General features: G+C 25.8%; 1 protein-coding gene across 1 annotated transcript in view; it reads left to right on the top strand.

Moving 5' to 3' along the window:
- Positions 1 to 19,580, top strand: part of LOC100203790 (chromodomain-helicase-DNA-binding protein 8) — a 54,362-nt gene that overhangs the window by 20,426 nt on the left and 14,356 nt on the right. Inside the window, exons 9-19 of the mRNA XM_065818761.1 lie at positions 125 to 190; positions 2,454 to 2,525; positions 5,695 to 5,822; positions 7,398 to 7,473; positions 7,552 to 7,719; positions 9,487 to 9,550; positions 10,056 to 10,330; positions 10,413 to 10,493; positions 10,575 to 11,489; positions 16,111 to 16,218; positions 17,474 to 17,709. Coding sequence (XP_065674833.1) covers positions 125 to 190; positions 2,454 to 2,525; positions 5,695 to 5,822; positions 7,398 to 7,473; positions 7,552 to 7,719; positions 9,487 to 9,550; positions 10,056 to 10,330; positions 10,413 to 10,493; positions 10,575 to 11,489; positions 16,111 to 16,218; positions 17,474 to 17,709 — 2,189 coding nt within the window. The remainder of the gene's footprint in view (positions 1 to 124; positions 191 to 2,453; positions 2,526 to 5,694; positions 5,823 to 7,397; positions 7,474 to 7,551; positions 7,720 to 9,486; positions 9,551 to 10,055; positions 10,331 to 10,412; positions 10,494 to 10,574; positions 11,490 to 16,110; positions 16,219 to 17,473; positions 17,710 to 19,580) is intronic.

Raw genomic sequence — 19,580 nt, 5'->3', positions numbered from 1 at the left:
GTAAAGCCGTCAAACCCCAGCAAGTGCTAATAAAATTATATATTGTTATATTATTCACAATATAAAATCTTTATTTAATTTATTTATTTTTAATAGTTCAAAAGTTTTATAAATTTTTATTTAGAAATTCAATCACTATTTAGTGAAATGGAGAGCTCTTCCTTATGAAGAAAGCACTTGGGAGTTGCAGGTAGTAAAAAAATTAATAGCATTATTATTGCTCAAGATCAAAATCTCATACGTGTTAGGTATTTTTAAGTACAAGAAAAACATTTACCTTGCACTGATGTTTCCTATCTGGTTAATTTTTATTTATAGAAATTTCCTGGATTATATTTAAATATTCTAGTCTTTGTTAATATATTGAGTTGAGGAATAATTCATGAGCGTTTTTTTCAAATTTAAAAATGCACGCAGAAATAAAATGCATTGGCAAAATGTTTTATGTTGTTTGAAAGAGAATGTTTTGCTCTACAAGATAGTGTGTTTTGATTTGTTAGTTTTTTTTATTTTTGTGTATTTTCAGATCATTAAAATGGAATGTCAAGTGGACAAAACTGAGCATTTTCGACACCATTTGCTTTTTGCATTTAATCGAGGTGTTAAGGCCGCCGAAGCTGCTCGTGAGATTTGTGCTGTGTATGGAGAATTCTTTTCGCTGCTTCATATTGATGTAAAGGCACCATTTTTCATCGCCAGTGACAATGCGGTAAAGAAAACGCTGTTTGTGACCATGTGTTGAGCGATGTCGAGCGAGCAAACCGGCGGCGATTGTGGAACGTTGATTTTTGTTGTTTTCGCTCAAAGTGTGTGGCACCCAAGCGCCGAGTTTCTGAACCTTGCCCATTGAGTGAAGGTGGTTCACCACAGTTTTTTGATCACAATCCATCTGCTCCGCCAATTCTCTGGTCGTTTGACGTGGATTTTCGTGAAGAAGTTGATTCAATCGCTCTTCGTCGAACTCAATCGGTCGACCGGTGTGTGATCCGCCCTTGAGGTCAAAATTCCCATTTTTGAAGCGCGAAAACCAACGGCAGGCGGTACTTTCAGGCATTGCTCCTTCTCCATACACAGCACAAATCTCACGAGCAGCTTCGGCAGCCTTAACACCTCGATTAAATGCAAAAAGCAAATGGTGTCGAAAATGCTCAGTTTTGTCCACTTGACATTCCATTTTAATGATCTGAAAATACACAAAAAGAAAAAAAACTAACAAATCAAAACACACTATCTTGTAGAGCAAAACATTCTCTTTCAAACAACATAAAACATTTTGCCAATGCATTTTATTTCTGCGTGCATTTTTAAATTTGAAAAAAACGCTCATGAATTATTCCTCAACCCAATAAATCATTTTTAACAAACTAAACTACTTATATAAACAAATGGAAAATCATATATATATATATATATATATATATATATATATATATATATATATATATATATATATATATATATATATATATATATATATACGTAATTGTATATATATATGAATAAAGAAAATATCTTTATATTATCATGTATAATATTGTATACTTGAAAGAGTGCTCAATAGATAAACTAGAGCTATATAATATATATGTTACTGTTACCCGCAGTACCAGGAATTAGCTAAATGCTAATGTTTATAATATAATTTAATATTGCAACTCTGAGTTTCATGTGTTATCACTATCATCAGGCAAGTAGTAAAAGCTTAATTTTGCTAGGATTTATTTAGTGGACGTTACGGTTTATATTTGTATTTTAGATGGTTATGGGACGGAAATTGATTAGTAGTTAGGTTAATAATATTATTAATTTGTTTTTAGTCGGCTAATAATTGTGAAATAGTTTTAAGTTTAATGTTGTTTAAAATATTCTTTATGTGTTTATGTGTATTATTTGTGTATTAAAAAATAATAAAATAAAAATAAGAATTAAAATTGATATAAAAATATACATAATATTATGAAATATATTACAAAAGCTGTGTATAAGAGTAATTTATTAGTTAGCCTAGAGATATATGGAGCAGATTAGTATAGTTATTTTTAACTGTATAATAATAAGCTGTTTGACTAATTGATATTATTACTTTTTATCATTTTATTTATGTAAACTCTTGTTTAATATTATTTTTATTTCATTTACTCAGATCAATAATTTGTCTTTTATTTTTTGTTATTGACTATATACATAGGTATTACTTAAGCCACATTGGCTGCTAAATCACTACAGTCATTTTGTTATGATTGAAACTTGTGATGAGCATTCCATAACCCAAACTAACAATGACTGTTTCAATCAAACTTAATATTTCAGCTTTATAACTATTCTGGCTAAGGCTTATATATATATATATATATATATATATATATAATATATATATATATATATATATATATATATATATATATATATATATATATATATATATATATATGCTTAAATTATAATTTTTTTAGATGAATATTGATGATTCAATAATAAAACAGTTTCATGAATTAAAAAAGCCTCCTTCACCTGAGTTACGGCATGTAAGTTATTTAAACTTAATAAATTATTTTTCTTTATAAAAAACAACTATGTTTAGTAAAGTGTGTTTGAATTAGTTTTCCAGCAAGCTTGTTTTGTACTATTTTAATTTCAAGAAATATAAGCATTTTTATTATGTTTATTAAATAAAAATTTTCAAATTCTAGCTTAGTAAACAAATCATATTTTCTAGAGTACCATTCCAGATAATGATATGTATCTAAATAATTAAAAATACAACAAAAGAATTGCAAAATATTTATGTATGTAATTAAAAAACGCATAATAATTTGCCAGCTCGGAATACAAATTTTGTATTTGGTATTTTTGAAAAAATGTATTGTATGTGCGAATCATCTTTTTTCTATGTACTAGTAAAAAATCAATATGATAAAATTGATAAAAAGCCTGATAGCTCTTTTCATTTTTTAATCAATTTAGTTTATTTATTGTATGTGAACTTTTTGTCAAAAGGCATGTGTAATTTGTTGTAATAAGCGCAACTAATGGGAGCATGGGATTTTTTTTTTGTTATTCGTCTCCTCAAGGCCGAGAAAGCCACTACAGATGAGGAGGCTACTTAATAGTAACTTTAACCCTTTCTCAACTCTATAACTCCGAAACACGAACCTTGACGAGCAAGGCTGCTGCGCGGAGAAACAAGTTGAGCGCGGTACTACCAGAGATGTGGTGGGAATCGAACTTGAAACCTCTCGCTTATGAAGTGAGCGCTTTACCACTACACCACTACCGCATATAATCTCCAAATGCATATAATCTCCAAATGCATATAATCTCCAAATGCATATAATCTCCAAATGGAGCAAGAAAAGTAAGGATATTTGTTTTCCATCATGTAAACTAAAATGTTTTGAAGTATTTCTTATTTCTGGAATTTGCGGTATTGGTAGAGTGCTAGCTTCATAAGCGAGAGGTTCCGAGTTCGATCCCCACCACGTCCCTGGTAGTACGGCGCTCAACTCATTTCCCCGCGCAGCGGCCTTGTTTATCAAGGTTCATGTTTCGGAGTTATAGAGTTGAGAGAGGGTTATAACTACAATTAAGTAGCCTCCTCGTCTGTAGTGGCCTTCTGGGCCTCGAGGAAGTGAATTAACATAAAATAAATAAATAAATAAAAAACTTAACATAAAAAGTTAGTTTATATAAAAATTGTGTGATCAAAAAAATGTGTGATCAAAGAAATGTGTGATCAAAAAAAAAGATAAAAGTTCAGGGAATAAAAGAAATAAGAAATGTGTATATTAGGATATGTCATAAGCAGAGTTGAGTAGCATTTTTTATTGCACACTTTAGAATGAGTCAATGAGCTAATGAATTGCAAGCTATCAGTATAAACTATTACATTTAATCATTCAAGATTGTCCTTATGTAAATCAAATTACCATTATCTATTGAAAGGACTTTTGAAGTAGAATTAAAAATTATACAAAGGTACAAAAAAGACTTTGAAAACTTCAAACTTGCTTCCAGTATGTTATATTTCTAAAAAGTGCTTTTAGCGACAAACTAATCACGAAAAGCAGCTACCTTTTCATATTAAATTTAAACTAACTTTCTCTCAGGTCAAATATATAAAGAGAGATTGATAAAAGATACCTCTCAAAGAGAGAATTTTGGGAAAGTTAAAGTTCCAAAAGAATTTCCTGCATTAAAAAACGATTCAATAAGTTTTTTACCCTCTTATAAAAAAATCAAACCTATCAAATATTTTTTTTTTGGCAATGATAAATTGAATTTTATAATACTCTTTTTGAGTCAAAGTCTGAATGAATAAAGCTTTATCAACAGTTTTTTGAAATACTTTGTGTAATGATATTGTTACGAATATATTGTTTATATTTATTTGTTGTAAAAATGTTACAAGTATAGAAATTGTTTTTATTCTTTATAAGATTTAAATTTTTTGCCCTTTTTACTGATAAATTGAATGCTCAATGAAAAATGTTTGTGTTCATTTTAGGTCATTTTATTCCTCAATTATTGAATAATAAATTGGCTAATATGAATTAAGTATGATGTTCGTAAAGGGATCGAAAATCAACAATTTTTTATCTGTAATTTGAAAAATAATTTATTTTTGAGACGAAGAGTAAATTGTTTTATGAATTAAATTAAAAGAAAGAATAAAGGCTGTAAAGGCCATTGTAATTATAAATCATACTTAGTCCCAATCAGTAAATATATCATATTTACTAGTTATCTAAAATCTATTTAATTGTATCTAATCTATCTAATTAATTACATCAATTGTATTCTGACAGCCAAAATTTGCAATACATTTGTCATATTTGAAAAGCAGCCCTCTTATTTATGAATGGTGGTTTTTAATTTTTGACTATTTAAACAAAAACCTATTTAGATTTTAGTCAACTTTGTTTAACAGTTTTTTAAATTTTAACTTGAAAATAAATTTACACAAAAAGCTATTGTAGCTTAAACTTGTTTAAACTGCAAAAGTTTGTATATAAATACATTGAGAATATGACAATATAAATGTCATTTTCTCAATCTCAATGTAAACAATTTGTATTCCATACTGTCAATTGACGAATGAAATATATGCTTTTGTCGAACAAATTATGTTAACAATGATTAAGTACTATTAAATTGATGTGTTAGTTATTGATTAGGTTAATAAATAAATGAAGTCAAAAATTTTAATTTAGTTTTTTCGAAAATAATTCAAGTTTATAAATAAGTTACAAAAAATATATAAAAACTATTTTTATATCTTTTTTGTAACTAGAACCTGTTAACTTGAGATGATTGTGAAGATAACAAAATCATTTATTGCCCATTTAGCAAAGCATTTATTTTTTTCAGGAAAAAAAAAAATCATTTTAATTTTTTCTAAGATTTTCGTTCAACATTAACTTTGTTCAATATTTTAAACCTTACTAGAATTTATTTTGTGTGTTGAAAAATTTTTTGCTAAATATCTATTCTAAATCTATAAAATTAGTAGGAATTTTAAATAAACATTCATATCTTTAATTTTTATTTGCATGTGTGTATGCATTGGTGCTTTTTATTCAAATATTTCTTCAAAAAATTCAAAAATAAAAGAATCTTTTAAATTTTTAAACTATAAAGTTTTTATTTCAAATATAAATTTAGTTATAGTTATATTGAATTAATATTATTATCCAGTTTGTTAATCGACCCATTGATGTAGAGTGGAAGCCATATACAGTATCACCTGTTTATAAAAATGGAAATAAACTTCATGATTATCAGTTGGAGGGGTTAAATTGGCTCACTTTCTGTTGGTACAAAAGGTTTGGTATTTTAACTTTTGTTTATTAATATGGTTTTATGTAAATCTATTTAATTTTTAATGTTAAATAAATTTATTAGTAACCAGCATAGCACGTAGTACTTATAAAGTAATTAAAATTTAAAATTCAAATTCTGAAAAAAGATATTAAATAAAAACATTTGTTTGTTTTGTTTAAAACTTTTAATATGTTTAAGTCTAAGAAGTGGATGAAAGAAGATTTTTAAGAAGTGGACATTACTGTATTGATTTTTATATTGCTGTTTATGTCTAAATAATTTACAATCAAACAATAAAAATACATAATTTGAAGATAATGAAAATATATAACAATCAGACATACCAGTTTTGAAGTTCTCAGAAATTCACAAAATTTAAAGTTGAGAGACGATTTAGCAAACAACTTATTTCTCTAACTTAAAAAATCATTCACAAATATACACCTTTAATAAAGTAACAAGTTTTGATCTATTATTCAAGAATAAAGTCTCATAAATTAAAATAGAAAATAAAACAAAGCAAAATTATTCATTATGGCTCAACACTCCTATCTATTTCCAAATTTCAGAAAGTGTCATGTAAATTAAGAAAAGAAAAATATACTTTAAACTAAAATATACTTTAAATTTACACTAAAATTTACTTTTAAGTTTACACTAAAAAACACTAAAATTTATCAGAATGAAATAAATCCTCCTTACTTTAATATGATTAAAGTTTCCAAATCCAAAATGTATTGTCACAGTTATTCAACCTACTTTAAATAGAAATAATACCAATTAAGTTGACCGTTTTGTTGATGATGCTAAAATAATAGAAAATAAGTCTTAATGATTTTAAGTTCTATATAGTTAATTTATATTCAGCTATAATATCAATTGATAAAACAATATCAGTCATTGATGTTATAAAAACAATGATATTGGTGATTTATAAGTTATAACTTTTTTAACTCTTACAAGTTCATCTCAAGCAATAAGTTGAATTCATGATTGAAGTACTTAATAAAAACTATTAAAAAGAGTTTTTATCAAAAATTTAAGAATAATTTTTATCTAAATAAAGTTTTCAGAGACTTTTTTTTAAAAACAATTTAAGTAATTTAAAAACATCTCAACAAATACAAAATCAACATAATCTCAAAGTACCTTAGATATCAATTATTCAGCCAAAGCCGAAAAAAAGGATTTTTTTTGGTTTTGGATCAATCATTTTCACCAATTTAAATGCTTAAATGTGGTAGTATATATAGTCTTGAAACTAAGCGTCATCATATCATTTAATGTCATCATTTTAAGTGATATGTTTGATGATTTTTTATTAGTTATTGTTAACATTTTCGAAAACCTAGTAAGTTTAGATAAGTGAAAAAGTATACACATTTTTAATTTTAATATATTAAGAAGTTTGTAGGCAGCTTTATTAATTTAATTTATATATATATATATATATATATATATATATATATATATATATATATATATATATATATATATATATATATATATATATATGTATGTATATATATATATATATATATATATATATATATATATATATATATATATATATTTAGAATAAATTGTATTCTGGCAGATGAGATGGGTTTAGGAAAAACAATTCAGAGCATTTCATTGTTATGTGCAATAAAGGTAAAGTTTTTTAAAATAAAATAAATAATTTAGTTAATGTTTTTATCAAATTATTTTAAAGCATTTAGTAATATTTAGCAATATGGCATTCGTGGTCCTTTTCTTGTTATTGCACCTTTATCGACAATAGTCAATTGGCAGCGTGAATTTGAAGAGTGGACAGATATAAATGCTATTGTATATCATGGAAGCGCACAAAGTCGCCTGCATATTCAACAGTATGAAATGCGTTATAAGGATGAAAATGTTTGTAATTGTTTTTTTGCTAATTTTTTTGTTTATTTATCTTACACATACTTATTAATTAACAATAATATTGGTATTAATAATAAGTATTGCAATAAATAAAAGTAATGTATTATATTGCAGCCTGCAGAACCAAGGTCAGCAACGCTGATGCAAAAAAATTTTTTACTTTGCTATGGCATACAACCGCTGACCTAAATCTCTAAGTGTCTGCATTCAAATTTTCAAGCAAATGAGCTTGGCCTGAGCATATACTTTACTATTTGAGCATTACTTTACCATACTACCTATTTGTGAAGAAAATAATTATAATAATTATTGTTTTTGGTTTTTAATTTGGTTTTTAAACTTTAATTTCAATTTTTAATTTTAATTTAATGTTCATCACACTGAGAGCTCATCACACTGGCTTGGTTCTAACACCATGGGCCCTGCTGACAAAATATATTTCTTGATCTTTTACTCAGATAATTAACTTTGGGACTCATTTTTCCAGCAACCCTAATCATTTACCTTTATTCCTCAGTCTTCTCTGTTTGAAATTTAATGCCAGCGCATAAGAAAGCAGCGCTGGCAGGATGGTCATTTTTAAGTCAGCCTGCACGATTTAAAAAATTCATCACTATTTAAATTAGAATAAAAATAGCAAAAAGAATGCTTTGAATACATACTAAATAAAATAATTAAAAAAAAAAACTGGTAAAAAAAGCCATTTTTTCTAACTGTTGAACAAATGAACAAAAATGTTTTAAAATTAGTTTCTTAATTATACGAGCTGATAAAAATCCTGAATAATTGTAATAATAAGTCCTGAATTAAATAAATCGAAAAAAATCGAATAAAATATTGTGAACTAAATATATTGCATATCAAAACTTTCAATTGTTGTTAAATTGTTATAAAATATGTTTTTTTCCTTAACTTTTATCAAATTTGGTTGCTAAAAATAACAAACACCCTGAAAAAAAAAGAGTATAAAAATTTTTTTTTTAATTTTTTCTTTTCTTTTTTCAAATTATTAAATTTTTCTAGTTTATTTAATTTTATATTAAATTTGATATTTTGTTACAATTTTATTTCCTTCTATTAAAGTTATTATTTTTTTCTTTGTAGATAAGTTTAGCTTTTTATTGCGAATTATTGAAACATTTAAAAAGTTGAAAGAGTTTGTGATTCATTTCATGAATTTCATGATTTTGCCATAAATCGTGGCTGAAATTCTGAGCCAAGTTAAAGTCCTTAGAATTTCAAAGGCTGATTTTGAGATAAAATGCATTAACAGTGAATAAAATAAATTTTATAAAAATAACTCAGTTAAACAATTGTTTTTAAAAATTATTTTAAGGCCATGTTAAGAGCAAATGAGCTTATCTGGATAAACTGCACTGCCCTATATATCTAATATCTAATATTTATTGACAACTATTCTTTTTAATGTAAAGTTTCCCATTAACGTTTTTGCTTAAATAACCTTTTCATTACAACTCTCAACAGTTTGTTGAGAGTTGTAATGAAAAACAGCATTTTTCTTGTAAACAATCAAAATTTTCAAATTGGTATTTAAAGAGTTTAAAAACCTTTTTGGAAGTTGTAATGAAAAGCATTTTTTTGGTAAAGTTAAAACATAAGATTTAATGTTTTGCTTTAAAGGTAAAAACAAAAGATTTCATGTTTGCACATTAATTAATAAAAAGTTTTCTCCTATTAAATGAAACCTTAAAAAAAATCTGGTTTGTAAAAAAGTAACTTATATATTTTTTATTATAGGGAGAAGATATAACATCGATTTATAAGTTTGAAGCTATTATTACCACTTATGAAATGGTTTTGAGTAAGTTACATCTATTTTATGCCTAAAATTGTGTACCTTTTTAATTTTTTGTTAACAACTCCTTTTCTTCACATGTGTCACATCCGTATATAGTAACTCTTAAACATGTTTACAGTCTTAGGAATTAAGGTCTTGGTATTGAGATTCAATTTGTATATTTAAAAAAAAGTTGTTTTAGTTAAAATAAGCATATTTTCTAAGCGTGTTTTTAATTATAAATAACATCAACTAGAAATAGTTTTTTAAAATTTAACTTTAATTCAAGTTTTTGTCATGTATTATTTTATGTTTTACTCTTTATTATTTCATGTTTTGTCATGTATTGTTTCATATTTTGTAATGTATTGTTTTAAGTTCTGTTGTTTATTATTCTAATTTTATTAAAATTTATATTAAAAAATATTTATTTGAAAACTATTGAAAAAAATTTTCGATATTTTTTATAGTTTCAATAAAATATCTTTAATGTATTTAGTTGATAGTTTTAATTTTAAATATTATTTAGATGCTAATAGTTTTTTGTGCACTATACCTTTTCGTTGTCTCATTATTGACGAAGCTCATCGACTTAAAAACCAAAAATGTAAACTAATGGAAGGTCTAAATAACTTGCAAATGGAACACAGAGTTTTACTTACCGGAACACCCCTTCAAAATAATGTTGAGGAGTTATTCAGCTTGCTTAATTTTGTTGAACCTACAAGGTTTCCTTCTCAAGCCGCATTTCTTTTTGAGTTTGGAAATCTGAAAACTGAAGGACAAGTTGCAAAACTTCAAGAGGTATAATTTATTTTTTATTTTCTATTCTTATTTAACTAATTAGAAATTTTAAATAACTTAAAATGTACCCTCTTTTTTTAAGATTTTAAAACCAATGATGCTGCGCAGATTAAAAGAAGATGTTGCCCAAAACATTGCTTCAAAAGAAGAAACAATAGTAGAAGTGTGTCTTTTTATTGATTTTTTATTATTTTTTCATGTTTTTTAATGTTACTTCTTTTCTTTTTAATGTTTTGTAATTTAGGTTGAGCTTACCACCATTCAGAAAAAGTTTTATCGTGCGATACTAGAAAAAAACTTTAGTTTTCTTGCTAAAGGTGCTGGATATTCAAATTTACCAAATCTTATGAACACCATGATGGAATTGAGAAAGTGTTGTAATCATCCATTTCTTATTAATGGAGCAGAAGAAAAAATTGTAAGTGAGTATCCATCTATACCTGGAGACACAAACCGTACTTTAGTTCAAATGAATGCATTAATCGAATCTTCAGGCAAAATGGTTCTTATTGATAAATTACTTCCTAAATTAAAAGCTGGTGGCCATAAAGTTTTAATATTTTCTCAAATGATCAAGGTGTTAAATCTAATTGAAGATTATTTAATTGCAAAAAGATTTTTATTTGAGCGAATTGATGGTGGAATTCAAGGTAACAATAGACAAGCTGCTATTGATAGGTTTTGCAAAACTGATTCCGATCGGTTTGTTTTTTTGTTATGCACACGTGCTGGTGGTTTAGGAATAAATTTAACAGCTGCAGATACAGTTATTATTTTTGATAGCGATTGGAATCCTCAAAATGACCTACAAGCTCAAGCCAGATGTCACCGTATTGGACAAGATAAACCTGTAAAGGTGTACAGGCTAATTTGTCGAAATACATACGAGCGTGAAATGTTTGATCGAGCAAGTTTAAAGCTTGGCTTAGATAAAGCTGTTTTACAAAATATGAATGTAAAAGAAGGTTCATCTTCTGGGCAACAAGCTATGAGCAAGAAAGAAGTTGAGGATTTATTAAAAAAAGGTGCATATGGGGCTGTCATGGAAGCAGATGATAATGCTAACAAGTTCTGTGAGGAAGACATTGATCAAATTTTAGAACGAAGAACTCAAGTGATTCAAATTCAAAGTGAAGGCAAAGGATCAACATTTGCAAAAGTAATTTTTTTTATTCTTAATATTTTCAACCTTCAAAATATTAGTTTAATTACGAAAATATGGGATGCTTTTAAAATCACACAATCATAGTATATATACAATCATACTATGAAATGACCACAGCCTCAGCTAAATATAGAACTTTATACAAACCCCGCCTTGGAAAAATTATAAGATTTAGCATGAGTACTTTATACAAACCCTGCCTTGGAAAAATTATAAGATTTAGCATGGGTTGATTTGCTAGGTCTTGGAAAAAAGTTATAATACAGTATATATTATAAGTTTGCATATATTTAATGTTTATTAAATATTAGCATACATTATGGATATGTATGAGTATAAACATATTTTTGCTATTTATTTATATGTTGCCATTCAATATCCTTACATATTTTAAGGAATTAAATTTTTTTAACCGATGATGGTTTAAATATAACACATGGTTTGGTTAATACAAAGAATTAACCCTACTATACTTTTAACCATCATTTGACTAATTTGATTGCATTGTTATTGGAAAAAAATTTGGTTTTTTTAAGGCACTATTTTGTTCCAATCAAGGGACCTGGTTTCCTAAGTTGGAATACTTTGATTTCTCATCAGAAATAGCTTATTTTTTATTTGAAATACAGAAAAATCAACAGAAATCAATTAAAAATTGTTTAATCCTTACAGTGACAGTTTAAACAATTTATCCAAAACCTATAATAGGATTAAATTTGCTTAGGAAAAATGAAATTTTTACAAATTATAAATAGTAAAAAAGCTTCAAATATTACGGCGTTCTTTTATTTTATTAATCAAAGTTACTAAAATGTTATTTTTATATAAATGATGTTTTAGTAATTTTTAATAAATAAATTATTTTTGAGGTTTATAAATGTAACTATTTTTAAATTGTACCTGAACTTTTTAATTTCTTTAACTCTTTGATTTTATTACTGATTAAGTAAAGAAAACTTTATAATTCCAACAGACAGATTTTACAAAAAAAAAAAACTTACAAGAACATTAGCATTATTGGGGACATTTTAGTGTACCCGTTAATTTTTTGTCCCCATAGCATCGTATTTTTGTTTAAAAAAATGTCCCCGTAGGCAACTTTTAAAGAGAGCGAAAAGTATATACATCGACTATCAAATAGCCTAACTAGCAAAGGAGTGCTGCTACTTCAGCTTAGGGTTTGGTTTGGGTCAGCATCAATGTCAGGGTTAGGGTTATGGCAAGGTTTAAATATGGTTATATTGCTGTAATTTATCATCTTTGTAAATAGATGAAAATAAAAATGAAATATAATATATAATGAATAAAAATAACAAAATTAAACATAAAAAATATATTTTTATAATTAAATAATAAATTTAAATATGTAAAAAAAAAATAGAAATAAATATAAAAATTTAAAAAATGTATATAAATATGATAAAAGTAGTATAAAAAAGAGTAAAAAAGGAACAAAAACCCGTAAGCGCCGACTTGGAGTCAATATATATATGTGTGTGTGTATATTTTTTTCATTTTTTAAGAAGAAAAAAAACAAAAAACAAAGAACAATGAAAAAAAAAGATTTCTGCCCCCACCAAACCCTCAGTTAATGGAACTCCTTTGCGGGGCTGCAGGAGACTATTAAATAATCAATGTATGTACTGAAGCCCCCCGCAGCAGGCTGTTTCAGTAAAGACATTATTTAAACACACATTTATAGTATATATACAGGGACTATTCTAGACTGTTTTCAACAGTGTCAACCATATTTGGGTGCCCAAATTAAAATTTGAGGTTTTTTTTTTATTTTTTACATTTTTTATGGCAAATATTGTTTAATTTTGCTGAAAGGAGGGGAGGGAGGTACCGCTGCCCAAATATTTTTCGTAGAATAGGCCCTGATATGTATATAAATACACACACATATATATGTATGTATGTATATAAATATATATTTATATATATACTCATATAACATATTTCAAATAGAATCAATATATTTTTAGGTTTTCAATGCTTATGCAGCCATGGCCCCAATTATCTTTCATCTATCTGGGCCCCGGTCGATTATTAATTTCGGTCTCTTACTATCTCATATATATATACATACATACATTGCATTATACCATTCAAATTTTTTGTACAAAATGATTTAAATTTAAAAAAATTTTTAAATACTCTGCTGTACTTTTTTTTTTAACTACTAAAATTTCTAAACTATGTTTAAGAAAAGAAAATTCTTTTTAATAAATTTTATTAAACTTTTAAATGTTTGTTTTACATTTGACTATTTTGTTTATTTATTTACAGTTTCAAATCAATAACTTTTTTTCTTTCCATTACGAAATTGTTAATATACAAAAGTGTTTAATGCACTTGTAACTATATAAATGTATTGCCGGATAAACCATCTTCAAGCCTGTAGGCAAAAAATTATTAGGTTTGTTTAAAAAATTTTAGAGAATTTTTAGTTAACTTTATATAACAAATTTACCAAAAGGTGGTTTTGAAATTGTATTTTAACATAATTTTTTCTTTATCGATATTTTTTTAAATTGATCATAGAATGAGCATCAATTAGAAATGATTAACTAGTTGTTTTTTTTAACATATTTACTTCTAACTTTAAAAATACATTTTAAAATAAAATGTATTTTAAACATACTTCTAGCGTTTCACAAACAGTTATCTTCTTGATATTAAGTATTCAGTTTAAATAGCTATGGATATATTTAAATAGCTATAATAGCAACATTATTGTTAACTAATTAACAGCCAAGCCTTCCCAGGAAAAATGTGTGCGGTTTTTTGTCTTGTATGTCCACGCTTGAGTATTTTACTTTAGACAACTTGGTCATGGCTGTTTGCAAGATTTATTATGTTAAGTGTTGCAGAAAAATAGTTTCAAAAAACAAAGAAAGCAAAACCACCAAAATAAGAAACCAAAAGTAAACTTAAACAGAAAGATAAAAAAATCGATAATTTAAATTTAAAAGTATAAGTTTTTAAAATTTTTATTTTCAAACAACACATTTAAATTGATTTTACAAAAATATTGTTAATTTAAAGATATTTTATAATTATTTTATAAAGATATTTATGATTTTTAATGTGGTTTCAAATTAAATTTAATTACAGTGCGTACTTTAAAATACACCATTGACATAATTTAACTTTTAAGGATGTAAAATGTTTATTGATTAAATTGCATTTATTCATTTTATGTTTTTTTGTTATGCAATAAAATTTTATAACAAGGTCTGTACATACATACATACATACATACATACATACATACATACATACATACATACATACATACATACATACATACATACATACATACATACATACATATATGCAAACACATTGAAACATGCACATTAAAATCTGATAAAGTTTGGTTTAAAAAGTTTATATAATTTTTTTAATTTCATATTGTTATTAACATTGTTATTATTTTTCTTTGTATGTTAGATTTATTACTATTAAGAGTTTTTTTTTTTACTTTTCTTGTTTGCTCAAGAAGTATTAGGATTTAGGTGCTTACTTTAAAAATAAAAAAAATATCGGTATATAATTTAATTATTAACTTAAAATAAAAGCTAATATTGGTTTATGTACTGAAAGTCTCACATAGGCCTATTGGCGCAACATCATCAATAATGTTTCATATTAGTTTTGTATTGTGTATTCTTGTGTATTTTAACTTTTCAGAATTTACTTTTTAATTAACTAGTAAGTAATAATACTTAATGACATCTTTTATTTTGATTAGTATAAATTATTTAGTATTATCCTGTGTCTTTACCAGGATAGAAATATGAGAGCTATTTTTTTTTTTTTTTTGAACTGGGAATATATTAAGTGCCCATATAATTTTTTTTAAGGAATTTTTTATTTATCATGTTTTCTTATTTTGTTCTCCAAACAAAACTTTTTGTTTTATGGCTTCTTTAAAGGATTTCAAAGTTGATGTCTAATAGTAAAGCTATTGCGGCTTTTAACATACAGGTATAAAGCTAATATAATTAAAATGAAAGCTATGCTTACATTACAGTTTATTAACAAAATTTTATTACAGATTTTAACTCAAGGGTATAAGGTTGATAGTTTTAATGAACTTTTATTAAACTAAAATTTTTTTTTCATACTTAATATTTTTTTGTTTGTTTTTGGATTTAATTTTAATTATAATGAACTTGCTGAATTAGAGTTTTTTTTGTGCATGTTTACATTTATTTAAGATTATTCTAAGTCATCAAAGCATGCAATAATGCAGTAAAAGTTTGTGCTCTTTTCATAAAACGCTTTTTTAGTAATAACTAAATTTCAATTTGCACTTTAACAGGTGTTTTTATTTTTTTGACATTATAGAATTATGAGAATATTTGGCGCAAATACCATTTAAAAAGTTTCTATATTTAGTTAGCACCACAAGCAGCCACTGTTATTAAAATATTTTTTCTGTAAGTGCTATGTGTCATTAGTGGCATAAATCAATACTTTTATCATAAATTTTTCAAGACTTTTTTATACAGGACTTCGTGCTCTATACCCCTGGTTTTATATAGTTGTTTTTTTCTTTGCAAGTATAAAGCTGTAATCATAAATTGCTTAAATTTGTGTTTAGGCAAGTTTTGTGTCAGACAAAGCACGTCAAGATATAAGCTTAGATGATCCTGATTTTTGGCAGAAGTGGGCTAAAAAAGCTTCTGTTGACATAGATGAACTTGATAAGGTGCTTAATTTTTTTTAATTATATGTATTGGTTTTTTTACAATTGCTTTTATTTGCAAAGTTTTTATAATTTTTAGTTACACTTTAATTGTGAACTTCCTGATTGTTTAATTTATAGCTTTGCATTGTCATTTGTAAAAATGCATTCATTATAAACCTATATTTAAAATCAAATTTAAAAAAAAAATCAACAGGCTGGATTGTTAAGTCGCAGATATTTTTTACAACATAGCTCCAGTTCTTTAAAAATTCATAGCTCTAGCTTCTAATAGGATCCACACTATGTGGTTTTTTCTATTCGGTTTCAGGATTTTGAGTGCAGAAACCCTCTGCTCAACATTAACTTGATTTACTAAAAATACAATTTTATAAATGTAATTTTGTCCATCCATTCTATTTGATAACTATGGGAAGTTTTTTTATGGGTAAACTTAATTTCTTCCAGAAACAAGGAATAATTATTTTATTTTAAATATTTGATTCAAAACAAGCAACCATCAAATGTTTTTCTATATTCTATACAGCATTTTTCTTAAATCTATTTTATTATGCTAAAAAGTTTTAGTTAATTTTAGCAGCTTATGGCTCTGGTTAAGGTCTGCATATTCCTTATAGATTTTTAGAAAGATCTTGCATATAAGTGTATTAATCAAATGCGTCTGGATCAAGAAAGTGGCTACTGAAATTAAGTGAAGTGAAATAAAATTTTAGATTAGTTTGTGGAAGTTTTACTATTTATCTATCTTAATACGCATACTGATGGGTTCCTTTGAAATAATAAAGTTTGAATGTGATTTAGGCGAGTTAAAAGAAATTTTTTTACTCCTAACAGCAAGAAGAAACTTCTAATTCTTCTTGCTGAAATCAAATGAAAATTGTGTAATAAATATTTTCAGTTTGTTATAGTTAAACAAAAATCATTAAGGTATAGGTTATGTTAAGAACTTTGTGTGATTGGGTACACAATAATTGGTGTTACAAATGTGTAGAGAATAGAGCGTAAGTAAAAACATAGATTTAGATAATAGATGTGAATATGTTGTGAGAGTATGTATTAGATGGCAAGGCCTAAGTCTTGAAAAAAGGAAATAAGGTTATTGATTTTTAGGGTTAGTGTGGGTGCTTGAACTAATTTGATCATGTGCCTAATACAAGTTTTAATACAAAAATAATGATGGGTATTTTTTATTTTACAAAAGTTTTATTGTTTATTACTTATCATACTAAAAAATTAACTGAGAAAAATGAAAAACTAGGATGACCAATTGATTGTTGATGAACCTCGTCGGCGTAAACAAACAAAGCGGTTTGGAAATGATGAAGAAGCAGCACTGGAATTATCAGACTTTGAATCTGATGATGAGACTTATGAACCTTTAAACAAAAGCAGTAGGGTACCTCGTCTATCATCAGGTGGACAAAGTCATATAGAACGAACTGCATGGACGCGTGTTGAATGTTTTAAGGTTGAGAAGAATTTATTAATATATGGGTAAGTATTTAAATTTCAACTTTTTATTTTATTTTAATTATTTTGTTAAATAAAAATTTATTTTTGTATTTGAATTGTTGTTTTAATAAAAATTTAATTTCTAAATATAGTCATTCCATATGTAGTTTTTTAAATTTTAATTATGTTTTTGTTATTTTCTTAATTTTATTTTATTTTTATTGAACTTGTTCTATAACATTTAAGGTATTTTATTTATTAGTTGAATGTTGTTGTTCACAGTCATAGTTTACTTTTAACCCTTTAACAGTCCTGTGTTTTTTTAAAAACCGTTGCTATTAGTCCAGTTTTTTTTTTGAAGCGGTCTCTAAATGTCCTGTGTTTTTAAAAACATTGTGCTTTTTTTACAAACGCAATAAAAAATGTATTTTACTATTTTTAATATTATTAAACACTACAAAATGTTATTATTCAAGTTTAAGAATATATAAATCATACTACATAAACACAAAATTTTAAAAATGTATTCACTAATATTTATTTTTTGTATGATAATTGTAAAAAGCATGGAGCTGCACAAAGTCCTGCATCACATTCTACACATTCATATCCTGAACCTTTTTGAATATTGTGTTTGTAACATATCGCACACCTTCTTTGAGCATTAATATTTTATTACCATTTTTAATAATCATTCATTGAATATATCTCTTTATTATTGATTCATCAAATGTATATAATTCTATCTTTTCGTGAGTAAATATTTACTTTTTGATAATAATTTTTGCACCGAAAGAACTTCCTTATTTGTCATATTTAAAGTGAGTACGTTTAAAAGAAAATTATTGAAACAAAAGCTCTGTAATTATGTAGTACAGGCCTTCCCAGGAGAGGCGTGCGGTCGGTCGCTTTGAGTGACCACGCATATATATATATTTTTTGAGAGTTTGGCCACGGTTTTTTAGCATATATTAATGACGCATTTTTAAAAAGGCGCTGAAAAAACCTAACTAAATTGTCGTATTATTTCATTATTTTTATTCATAATTTATTTCTATTATTAATATAAAAATATAAACATAAAAATGAAATATATGTATATATATTTATACTTATTTAAAAAATTTTTTTTTTTCTTATTACAATTTTTTTTTTTTATGTCTAGTAAACATAAAAAAAAAATTTATTTGTTTATATTTATTTTTTATTTATTTATATTATAATTATTTATAATATATTTTTAGGTGTTGATTTTTTCAGCAACGATATTTGAGACAAGTCGAAAAAATAAACAGAAAATGTGACCGAAAACTTTTTTAATCTATTTTGAAAAATATGCTCTGCTGACGCGGGATGCGAATCCGGGTCTCCGCGGCGCTATGTAATGTCTTAACCGAATGAGCTAAAGGTTCATATCCTTATCAAGAACCTTGTAGATAATAATTCTTCTAGAACTTAGAAGTTATTTTTTGTAGAAAGACATACTTATGCGAAAAAATTTAAAATTAGAAAAAAAATTATGTAAAATAAAAAAAAAAATTCAAAAAAAATATATATATATATTATTTTTATGTTATTATTTCCTTGTTAATGAAAAGAATAAATTATTAAAAAAATTACAAAATAATACAACGAATTTAATTTGATTTTTTCAGCCTCTTTTTAAAAATGCGTTATTTTTAATATATGCTAAAAAAGCGTGGCCGAGTTATCCAAAAAAAAAAAATATCCGTGTTCACTCAAGGCGTGCGACCGCACGCCTCTCCTGGGAAGGCCTGTAGTAATAAATTTTGTGACAAGTAGACATAATTACTGATGAACAAGAAGGAAATATAAGGAGATGCATAAAACCGTAATATTACGGTATGGACATTTGTGAACCACTTTTAGTTTGCTTAATAATGCAGCATGGA

Source organism: Hydra vulgaris, chromosome 15, assembly GCF_038396675.1.
Source record: "Hydra vulgaris chromosome 15, alternate assembly HydraT2T_AEP".
NCBI classification, from domain to species: domain Eukaryota; kingdom Metazoa; phylum Cnidaria; class Hydrozoa; order Anthoathecata; family Hydridae; genus Hydra; species Hydra vulgaris.
This window is presented reverse-complemented; position numbering and strand designations above follow the sequence as displayed.